This window comes from Pinus tabuliformis, chromosome 8, assembly GCF_031772625.1.
Source record: "Pinus tabuliformis cultivar Carrire ecotype Pingquan chromosome 8, CPIR1, whole genome shotgun sequence".
Classification (NCBI taxonomy): Eukaryota; Viridiplantae; Streptophyta; class Pinopsida; order Pinales; family Pinaceae; genus Pinus; species Pinus tabuliformis.
Window position 1 is genome coordinate 1,255,521,975 of NC_142294.1, and position 12,113 is coordinate 1,255,534,087.

Genomic DNA, 12,113 nt, shown 5'->3' on the forward strand with positions numbered 1-12,113 from the left:
CCGTAGGTACAAAGCAGTCCAATTGGATCACCCATAATTAGATTTTTGTAAACTCAACCTTAGTTATAATAAATAATTTTGGGCATTAGTAAATTCTTGTACAATAGATATTTACGGTTTGGATTTTTAATTAAACATCAGAATGACACGACCCCAATATATTTTAGACGTCATATTTGATGTGTAAAATTTTTCACCAATTGTAAAATACGTGTTTGAGAAGATTCTTAAGCGAAAATCACATTAGGATGCTTTTGTTGACGTCTTTTGAACCAACCAGTGTGGTTCATCGCGAGGTCGCGAGGACAAGTTGAATGAACAGGTCTCACTTTGCATATTACATAGAAAGATAAAAACATCCAACAGTTATGTTTCTTGACCAGGTAACAGTTATATTGACAATGGCTAGAGGGAAACGATTAGTTTGGACTAGATTAGGGGTATAAACTTTATTTAATTGAATAAGTTAATTCAGTTATTTATATTCTTATTAAAATAAAAGTAAATGGACCATTTTATAATTATAAATATATATTAAAATAATTAAATTATAAAATAAATTAATTAAAATGGTTAGTTATCAAAGTTATTATATATAAATATTAGAGTAATTAATAGTTAGTTAAAAAGTTACAAAAAAAAAAATAGGGTAAAACATAAATAGTTAGTTATATTTTTATTAAAATATAAGTTAAAAGGGACCTTTTCATACACATATATTCATAAATATATATTAAAATAAATTAATTATAAAATACATTAATTTTAAATTAATAATTATTTATAAAAGTTATTAAACGTATAAATATTAGAGTAATTTAAGGGTTAGAAAGAAAATTTTAATATTTAAAATTAATTAATAGTTTATTTAAGGGTTAAAATCATAGATTAATTTCAAGAATATCTTCCTTCTGTTTTTAGCATAAAACAATAGCATAAATAAATTGCTATTACACTATCCCGACCTATATCAACCACCCACAAAGAACAAAGGCCACAAGAAACAGGAAACAAGGGGAAATTTACTTAAAAGACAATAAGATCAAGCTAAACTTAGGGAGGGGAAGAGAATGCCTAGGAGGAGAGGGTTAGAACCCAGCAACTAATGATCTTCCAACTATCCTCTCTATTGAGATTGTTTGGTCTTTTTTCAATCTCAAGGGCTTCCCTAAATTTTGGGTGATGGAATTGTGACATTCTAGCAATAACACTAGCTTCTTCGATACAAACATGATGATTGGTTTTCTCCACATGTTCTGCTAAAGTGGAAGACTTAGCTCTTCTATACTTAAGGGAATTGTGACATTCTAGCAATAACACTAGCTTCTTCGATACAAACATGATGATTGGTTTTCTCCACATGTTCTGCTAAAGTGGAAGACTTAGCTCTTCTATAATTAAGGTCAGTTGCGTTCTCACTAATCCTTTGATTAATGGAGTGACCAATCTCAAACTTAAAATACATCTTGTAAGACATCAATTTCCAGGAGTCCATATTATCCTTGCTGCAGGCAAGGGTATATTGTATTCAAAAATACGTTGACCCTTGCATTAATGTACTGTTGACCAAAAAAATTTAAACAATATTTAAATTAGAGATTACAACATAAAACTATATATTTTTAATTATTAAATTTTATTTATTTAATTTTTTATTTGTGTAGAGGAAATAAAGTCTTATTTGGTAATCATTAGCATTAAGAACTTGAATTAATTAAAGACTTGATTGCACTTTGTTCTCTTTCACGGTAAATGATGACAAGATGGATTACTAGTAGCAACTAGGAAGAAGCGGAAGAAGAAGATGAGAACATAATTGTAATTTCCATTCACAATCAAGATTTTGAATTTGTTTAAGACAATATGGATGAGGTAAAAAATGAAAAATCAATAGAATTTTTTATGTATTGGAGATCAAAACAAATTAGACATTATTATGGGTTGATGTGACAATGGTCTACTAAACAAGACTTGAAAAATTCTTGTGATGGAAGTGAACTTGTTGAAGAATGAGTTTAAATGAATTAACATGATCCAAGGTGTAGCAAGAAGAGATATCCAAAGTTCATGATATGGAGTAAGAAGAAGAAGAAACAAGTTGAAAGCATCAAAGTTTGGAGCAACAAGTTCAAGAAGAAGTTTCATCAATATATTGTAGCAAAGAAAGTCAAAATGAAATACTTGAATGCTTTGTCACACTTTGTAAACCTGGTGGGATGTAAACCAATGGGCATGTTTTTTTTATGTTATACATTTTATGTTAGAATATTGTTAGATGTGCTAAATAATTCATTTTCACGTTAATGGGGAGACCTAGAGATAATAAAGAAATGAATATTAGAGATTGTGTGAGTTCCAAGGCGATGTTCTAGAAGTTGTTGTTTTCCTATGTGAATGAGTTGTAGCTAAGTCAATCTTTATCGCCCATATTGTTATGTTTATCGAGTCTATCAATCCCATTGCTATATAATGTAACATTGGCATTGGACTCTCCAATCCAATATGGTAGAGACGCTGTAATGGAATGTCCTATAATAGAATGTAGTGTTCTATCTGACTTTAAAAGTAAAAATAACTCCAAGTTACTCTATCAAAATAAAATAAAAATAATAACATTAAAATAAAATAACTTTATGCTATTGACCATATTCATGTGGAATATAATTTATTAAATGGAGGGGCTCTCCTGCCAAGCATGTATTTAGTGTCTTATTAACCATAGAAATAAAAATAATGCCACAAAAACAATTCTACTTGATCAAAGTACTAGCATTTGCACCAGATGTTGCAAAGGAAATGCCGTAAGGCATAAAATGCAGAAATCCATTATCCATGTAGTGTGTACATTATTGAAGAAGATGGATATCTCTAAATTTGTTAATTTGTTGCGAACATTTATGTTGTTGCATTGCTAATTTATTTAGAATCTACTACTACCTCCTTGGAATATAATTGTAGATATGGGTCTCCCGATCTCATGTAAACATTCTAATTTGATGCTTGTTATAGCTATGCATCCCATGAATACTATGGAGATTTTAACGCAAACCCTAAAGCATAATGAACAAAATTGATGCGGCTATGAATTTTTCCAACCTTCAGTCCTCTGATTGTGAACTCTAAGCCACATTTCAAGTTTACCAAAGCAAACCCCAAAGCATAATGAACAAAATTGATGTCGCAATGAATTTTTCCAACCTTCAGCCCTCATCTGATTTTGAACTTTCGCAAGAGACCTTTTAATGGTAGGCTAAAAGATTATTTTGAATGTCTTACAAGTCACAAGTGGGACAGGGGACTAGTTCGTTATGGTATATGGGATCCAAAGAATTATCAAAATGGATTTACAATGCAGAGAAAAGATTTGCAGGAAGCTTGAAGCTTGAATTCAATGCCGAGGCCACATCATGTAAGAGAACGAAAGATATGTAATTGACAAGTTTAATATAATAGCCGATGAGGGGAGGTTCCCCTAGTTAACTTATGACACCAAATCAAGAGGTGAATTTAGTCGTTGTACTTCTACTTCCTTGAAAAGCTTGTATGGAGATGAGATTGATGCATGATTAGGTTATTTTTCCTTCTCAACTCTATATGTGGAATTGGGTTTTCTAGCTTTGAATAATGACGCAAGGGAAGTTTTCATGAATTGTAGATTGTAGGTTATTTTAGGAATAAAGACGTTTCTGTTTGGGAAACGGTTGTGTCATGTTTGATTGAATTACACATCATTGAGACTTTACTAAAACATCCAATAATATTAACATTTATTAGAATTTTGATGATTTGCCTTATTTTGAAGTGACTCCAAAATGCTACACATGATCATTGTTCACAGTGTATTGGACCATAGTCTTTGATAAAACTGTTTTACAACTCATGCAACTGCTACTGCCTCTTTAATTCTTTTCATTTGAAAATTGCACCATTTAAGCTCAGCCATATTCTAGTGATGGAACATATAAATTCTACTGTACAATCCTCCCTGCTACCATCTCTAAATCCTGCAAGTACTTAGCAAGGCTCCCCACACCCCACCATTTAAGATTAGCCATATTCTGGTGATGGGACATATAAATTTTACTATACAATCCTCCTTGCTACCATATCTGAATCCTGCATGTACTAAGCAAGGCTCCCCACACCCGAAAATCAATTTTCAAGGGAATATTTTTAATAACGGCATGTGCCACATCCAGTTGCCCTGCAAGACGAGAAGATCGACCATACAGGCATAATAATATAGCCCAAGTTTGATACAATAAGAACAAACTGGCAATATCGTTTCAGCTAAATCTGGTGATGGAACATATAAATTTTACTGTACAATCCTCCCTGCTACCATCTCTAAATCCTGCAAGTACTTAGCAAGGCTCCCCACACCCCACCATTTGAGCTTAGCCATATTCTGGTGATGGAACATATAAATTTTACTATACAATCCTCCTTGCTACCATCTCTGAATCCTGCATGCACTAAGCAAGGCTCCCCACACCCGAAAATCAATTTTCAAGGGAATATTTTTAATAACCGCATGTGCATCATCCAGTTTCCCTGCAAGACGAGAAGATCGACCATACAGACATAATGATATAGCCCAAGTGTGATACAATAAGAACAAACTGGCAATATCGTTTCAGCTAAATTTGGTGAGCTCAGAGGTTTGTTTGCCTCTCAAGCCCAATTATTCATGCTCTAGAATCTGAATTGGGAAAAATTTACTGATCCAATGTTGTAAAGTTGATGATCGTTGAGAAAAGATCCATGAACATAAGAGCAAACTTCATGATTTGATGGGACCAAAATCCACATAGTCCAAGTAATTTATCTATCATTCAAAAAGGATTTTTATTCAGATCACTGAACATTGTGCAAGTAAACTTATCATTATCATTTAAGAAGATTTTTTCAAAGAAGGGAAAGCGCTGCAAAACAAGTAATTCGTTTTCAAGCCATTATAAATATGTCTGTCCAGAACAGTTGGTTAATCATGTTTTTTTTTTTTTTGATCACACAAACACAAACAAACCATGTAAGAGCTTCTGCAGTGATATCCAAGATGCAGAAGAAGACCAGACATATTATAAACACCGCACATTTTTGAAATTTTAGCAAATAGGAAGAGTTATGAAGTTTTTCTTCATGACAGGATATATTATTCTATACATAGAAGGTACATCAAAAGTTAATTCAACAGTCAAAATACAAATTTGACTATAAGGGTAGTTCTTCAGTCAAGTAGTGGAAATTGGCTAGCTTTGAGGCAAAAACCGTGCAGACAATGCGTGCTAGGCATGCTTTTAAAACTTTTGAAAGCCAAGTTTTAACACAAAAGGTAGATTTTCTTTCCAATGACAATAATCTTCACCATGCTTCTGCACTACACACCCTTTTTTCCATCAACACCTTCAGCAAGATGAACTACTAAAGCATAATAACTGCATGCTTCCATGTTTTCAGGTTTGACTATTTACATATATGTACACCCAATGCGGAAGGGCATAATTTTATAGCACAAGAATTTTGGATAACTAAACTGCAATAGAAAAACAAGAAAGTGCCTTCTCTCAAGAACACAGTCTCCTTTCAAGGGAAGTCACTTGGAAAGGGATGACTCACATTTGCATACAGAAGGAAAAGCATGAAAATAAAATGCTATACAACAAATGACCATAATTGATGGATAAATTTTGCACAGTGCCTAGGAGGCCCATCTCAAGGACTATCAAGAATCAAATGATCCAATGGCAGCCATGTCATAAACTTGAAAGGGATATGTTTCAACACCATAGTCCATCAAGGTTCTGTCTTCCAGTTGATCATCATGGTCATACACAAAATCAGGAATCTCAATCTATCCCTTCCTAATGTAATCCCAGATAAATTCTAGACGATTTACATACTTCAGTTTCCAGTATAAACAACATAACACATCAAAAACTGTATGAGCACATCTGCAACAATAGATCTAATGAATTATTTGAATCAAAATGCAAACTCAACTTAATACTCACCCTGAACTCAAGAAGAAACAGCCAAGGGTTGCAAAAAACACTCTTGACTGAAGCCCTGAATGTAGGAAATACACCACCTGAAGCCTTTCCTTAAAAGCCAGAGGAAGTTATTCCTAGATCAACCACAAAGTAGACACACCAGGGCAGTTTTCACTCCTTTGAACAGAGGTATGAATGTAAACAAGACAGTAAGGCCCTTCAAGTATTTCATTTGAGATCTTATTGTAAACATATTTTTGTAGCCTACACGAGGAGCTGCAGACATAAATATAAACTTCATCTCTTAATGGAAGGCGTGGATAATCTGAAAAGTGAGATATATGGTAGAGTCCAAATTTTTATTGCTGATTTATTTAACATGCTTCAAAAACAATTCATAGTTTATATAAACGGAAAAATCCCAATCTGAATTGAATTGAAATAGCAATAGGTTCAATGGAGCAATCAGTTTACAGACAGAACTCAACCACTAACAATCCACTTTGGAAACAAACCACCTTCACACAATAAACTAATTTGACTGAATTTTTAATGTGCCAACCAATTGGTAAAAAACATTGAGCTACAAGAGGTGCCATTACCAGACAGCTTAATAAACTTATCAAACACAATAATCCTTTTGTAGTATCGATTAATAACCATAAAAACTAAAACCTTAAAAGTCTACTCTGGCAATTTCAAGATGGCTCAGGGGTCACTACAATATAGTTGTATCCTTGTGGTAAAATGGAAAATCGAATTGTTCATCGATTTCAAGATGGCTCAAGGGTCACTACAATATAGTTGTATCCTCATGGAAAAATGGAAAATGAAATTGTTCATCGATGGCATGGAATTGAAATAGTGTTGGCCTAGGTTGAAGATATGGCACAGTGCTTGGATATAGATACAAAGAAGAAAGAGGAAGAATATATTGCAAAAATGTTAAACAAGACCTTATATTATTATGCACGCAGAAAATGAAACCACAAGCATAACAATTCTAGGAGAATTTATGCAATGGCAACTACAATAGAAGTATAGATGAAGATACAAAGGGAGAAAGAGTGGAAGAGGAAAAACCAAATTCTATGTATTAGAGATGGAAGAAAACTCTTAGCCCAACACCAATAACTTCTTCACTCTACAAGCAATATGAACTCTTAAATATATTCTTCTGTCCAATATGATGTCTTAAATATATACTATTGTCTGAAGCATACTTTTCTTAGACAAAGTTGCTCACAAATTCGCTACCTAAACATTCATTATCATTCTATGAATGTGTTCTGATAACATATTTCTATAGATATGGGTTGCATCTACTCTTTTCATGGTTTGTATATTAGTTTATATGCCTTCGTCTTACCTTTGGGCAGGCGCAACACGCACAATATCAGTTCAAAAACACAGCTTAATAATGCAGCCAATCCAGTCATTCAGCAAGGTTGGGGCCTTATGCTTTTTAGTTTTCTGTGTTAGTTTAAACTAATACCAAGGAATTCAATTCTACAATTATATTATATGGGCAGACAGAAAGACCCATTATCCCTGATTTTGCAGTATATGAAGCCCACATTTCTGGGCTATCTAATTACTAATGTAGGTGGACTTGGAATAGAGATGACTGCTAAAATCTAATTATCACTGTAGTTTGACTTGGACTGGCATTACTTGCCAAATGTTTGGAAACTTAGGCTATCTAATTACTAATGTAGTTGGACTTGGAATAGAGATGACTACCAAAATCTAATTATCACAGTAGTTTGACTTGGACTGGCATTACTTGCCAAATGTTTGGAAACTCAAAGGAGCAATCTGGTCGAATAGCAAGAGACTTTTTGGCAAGTTTTAGACTGAAGTTTGTTGTTTCACTTTCAACTACATTTCAGTGAATAATCGCTCGGCGAAATTCAGAACCGAAGGTCAATTACCAGTAAATATTGATCCTACCGAAGGTATTTTCAAGGTATTTGGGAAATCGGTAATTAGAACTCGCAATTATTGGTACCACTAAGATAACTGAGATAGCATAGCATCGTTGATAAGAAAAATCCTTGATATGATAGCTCACAGACTATATTAGAGTAAAGCGAATAATGTAGGTGTGCCATTAATAAAACAAAAGACCAAGTAATTTCGACATGTTCAGAAAAGAAACCATATATGACACAGTTAACCAAAAGAAGTAAAGATTACAATGAAGATCAGGGCATCTTGCTTTCAAGGGAGTGTTTACTAAATTCTCGGGATTAAACATGTGGTCCTATGCTCACTCAGAATGGTCCTACTCGTATGCTAGCTGGCAGCAAGGTATGACCTGGTTTTTTATTATGGCAGACCACACCTAATACTGTTTGTAACTTTTTTTACAATATTAATACATAAGTAATTTAGATTTTTAAAAAAATGCAATGTTAGGGCATTACATTTAGACAAAGTTGCTCACAAATTCGCTACCTAAACATTCATTATCATTCTATGAATGTGTTCTGATAACATATTTCTATAGATATGGGTTGCATCTACTCTTTTCATGGTTTGTATATTAGTTTATATGCCTTCGTCTTGCCTTTGGGCAGGCGCAACAGGCGCAATATCAGTTCAAAAACAAAACTTAATAATGCAGCCAATCCAGTCATTCGGCAAGGTTGGGGCCTTATGCTTTTTATTTTCTGTGTTAGTTTAAACTAATACCAAGGAATTCAATTCTACAATTATATTATATGGGCAGACAGAAAGACCCATTAGCCCTGATTTTGCAGTATATGAAGCCCACATTTCTGGGCTATCTAATTACTAATGTAGTTGGACTTGGAATAGAGATGAATTCTAAAATCTAATTATCACTGTAGTTTGACTTGGACTGGCATTACTTGCCAAATGTTTGGAAACTCAGGCTATCTAATTACTAATGTAGTTGGACTTGGAATAGAGATGACCGCAAAAATCTAATTATCACAGTAGTTTGACTTGGACTGGCATTACTTGCCAAATGTTTGGAAACACAAAGGAGCAATCTGGTCGAATAGCAAGAGACTTTTTGGCAAGTTTTAGACTGAACTTTGTTGTTTCACTTTCAACTACATTTCAGTGAATAATCGCTCGGTGAAATTCAGAACCGAAGGTCAATTACCAGTAAATATTGATCCTACCCAAGGTATTTTCAAGGTATTTGGGAAATCGGTAATTAGAACTCGCAATTATTGGTACCACTAAGATAAATGAGATAGCATAGCATCGTTAATAAGAAAAATCCTTGATATGATATCTCATAGACTATATTAGAGTAAAGCGAATAATGTAGGTGTGCCATTAACAAGACAAAATACCAAGTAATTTCGACATGTTCAGAAAAGAAACCATATATGACATAGTTAACCAAAAGAAGTAAAGATTACAATGAAGATCAGGGCATCTTGCCTTCAAGGGAGTGTTTACTAAATTCTCAGGATTAAACATGTGGTCAGAGCTCAAACAGAAATATACCAGGAATAAGCCTGGGCCATGAGATTGAAAATCTATAGGCATCTACTCCCATCACAGACATTAGATCAATATCCTCCTTCAAAACCCACATGAAATTTTGCATCAGGTTGATACCCAAATCATCTAGGAGTTTAACTATTGATACATTAGTATGAAAACAACAATAATGGGGTTGGACATGCACATAAAGCTTGAGGATGGCTTACAAGTAGCCACTGCATATAGGTTGTCCTAGTGACATTTACTATTCTTAGATTTGCAGATAATATACCTTGTAATGATGGTATTGATCAACAACTACATCTGCATTACCTCCATCCACAGTAATCCCTGAAAATACAGTTAAAACAAACAATAGCTACTTCCAGCCTTGGCCTTCAAAGTCCCAAAGTAGAGTAAGGAACTGAGTAGAATGCAAATGAAGGGATGAATGAAGATATGTGATGAAACAGACCTTCCCTTCCCTGTTGAGTTTACCGAGGCCATTCTCAGGGCGAGGACCTGTGAGAGTACCGTTACACTGCTTATCCAACAACCCCATTGCTCTTATTTCTCCATCTATGTAAACAGATAGGGTTATTGAGAGTTAGTGATACTCAAATCCTAGTAACCGAAATGGGAGATACCGCTTACTTGAAATTTAATAGCATCATGATGGGGGGTTACGAAACCTTAGCACTTCTATTGATTCTGAAATTGCCCACTAGGTCAACTGAAACTCTTGCCCCTGCCTCTGCCATTGGCCCTGCTGCATCCTCTGTCACTGCCTGTCTTAATGAAATTAGCCATGCCACTGGATCTACTAAATCTTTGTTTGTCACTAGTAGTGCTTAAAGAAGGGCTGTTGCTGGAACCCAGTAATCGAGATGTATTTAAAGTTTTAATATCTTCTTTTGAAGCAACCTGCACAGCACACAGAGCAAACGGAATGTTACAACATTTGAGCCATCACAAGAATAAGAGTAACATGATTATAGAATGGTTGCAGGAAACAATGTCTGGCCTTCAACGTAAAATGCACAAGACCAGTCCTAAATCCCAAAGCAATCTCGATAATACATCTGTTGACCAAATCCCGACACTCCGTAAACGGGGTCGCTTCAGCGAGGCGCTAGGCATTCTGGATATCACAGGAAAACGTTTAGAGTGTTCTATGTATGTTTGTCTTTTGCAGGGATGCATGCAAAAAAACGCCCTACCAGAGGGTAAGGCAATCCATGCCCACATCAAGCAGAGCGGATTTACGGGAGATGCAGTTTTGCACAATGCACTTCTCAACCTGTATGCCAAGTGCGGCACTATGGCGGACGCTCGCAAAGTATTCGACCAAATGCCTGAACGAAACGCGTGCTCATGGACGGTCATGATTGCTGCTTGCACGAGGGATGGGTTTCCTGAGGAGGCATTGGCACTCTTTAACCAAATGCCAAGAACAGACCTCCAACCCAATCACTTCACATTCGCGACTGTTCTTCCAGCATGTGCCAACTCGGCATCATTATGGAAGGGCATAGAGATTCATGCGAAAATCATAAAATATGGTTTTGAGTCTGATCTGGTTGTTGCCAATGCTCTAATAGACATGTATGCAAAATGTGACACCATAGAGAATGCGCGCGAATTGTTTGACAAAATGCTTCAAAGAGATGTGGTTTCCTGGACAGCGTTGATTGCAGGATATACACAGAGTGGGTTGGTTGATGTGGCCTTGAAACTATTCGAGGAAATGCCTCAGCGAAATGTGGTTTCATGGAATGTAATGATTTCAGGGCTTTCGCAAAATGGTTACGGGGAGAAAGCCCTGGAGCTTTTCAGACAATTGCAATTGGCAGGTTTGAAGCCTGAGGCAAAAACCTTTGTTAGTGTTCTTCCTGGATGTGCCGATATGGCAGCCCTGGATTATGGTATGGAGATCCATGAAAAAATAATTAGTAGTGGATTCCAGTCTGATGTCGTTGTGTTGAATTCACTGATTGACATGTATGCGAAATGTGGTTGTATACAAAAGGCACATGTATTATTTGACAGAATGCATGGGAAAGACACTGTGTCATGGAATACGATGATTACAGGATATGCACAAAACGGGTTGCTTGATGAGGCTCTGAAAGTTTTTAACGAAATAGGTCAGCCAGACGTGATATCATGGAGTGCAATGATTTCAGGGTTTTCACAGAATGGTCAGGGCAAAGAGGCTTTGAAGCTTTTTGAACAAATGCAATTAGCGGGTATCAGGCCAGACGCGAAAACCTTTGCCAGTATTCTCTCAGCATGCGCCAACTTGGCAGCGTTGGAACAGGGTATGAAGATCCATGGAAAACTAATCTCAGAATCTGTTGCCCGATAGTCTCCACCTCTCACAGAAAAAAAACATACCAAACAGATGACAATGGACAAGACAGCCACGTAGATAATGAAGAAATAGATTGAATTCGGCGGGAGGATGAATACAATGTTGGATTTTTTGATGCCAAGGCCGGTTAACCAGCGGCAAGTGACTTTACGCTCTACCATAGTTGGGGAAATGTGGTGGTTTCCCCAGTGGCAGAGTCGATGAGGGCTATGCGGCCATTGTGGCGAAGCAAGGAGACGTAGGTGGGGAGATCCAGGGGAAAATCCACTGGTTTTCGA

At 35.7% G+C, this 12,113-nt stretch overlaps 1 protein-coding gene across 1 annotated transcript; it reads left to right on the forward strand.

Moving 5' to 3' along the window:
- Nucleotides 1–10,476: 10,476 nt before the first annotated feature.
- LOC149239937 (pentatricopeptide repeat-containing protein At2g13600-like) lies at nt 10,477–11,829 on the forward strand. The gene has a single exon (XM_089370011.1). The coding sequence runs from the start codon at nt 10,477–10,479 to the stop codon at nt 11,827–11,829; it is 1,353 nt and encodes a 450-aa protein (XP_089226137.1).
- Nucleotides 11,830–12,113: the final 284 nt, after the last annotated feature.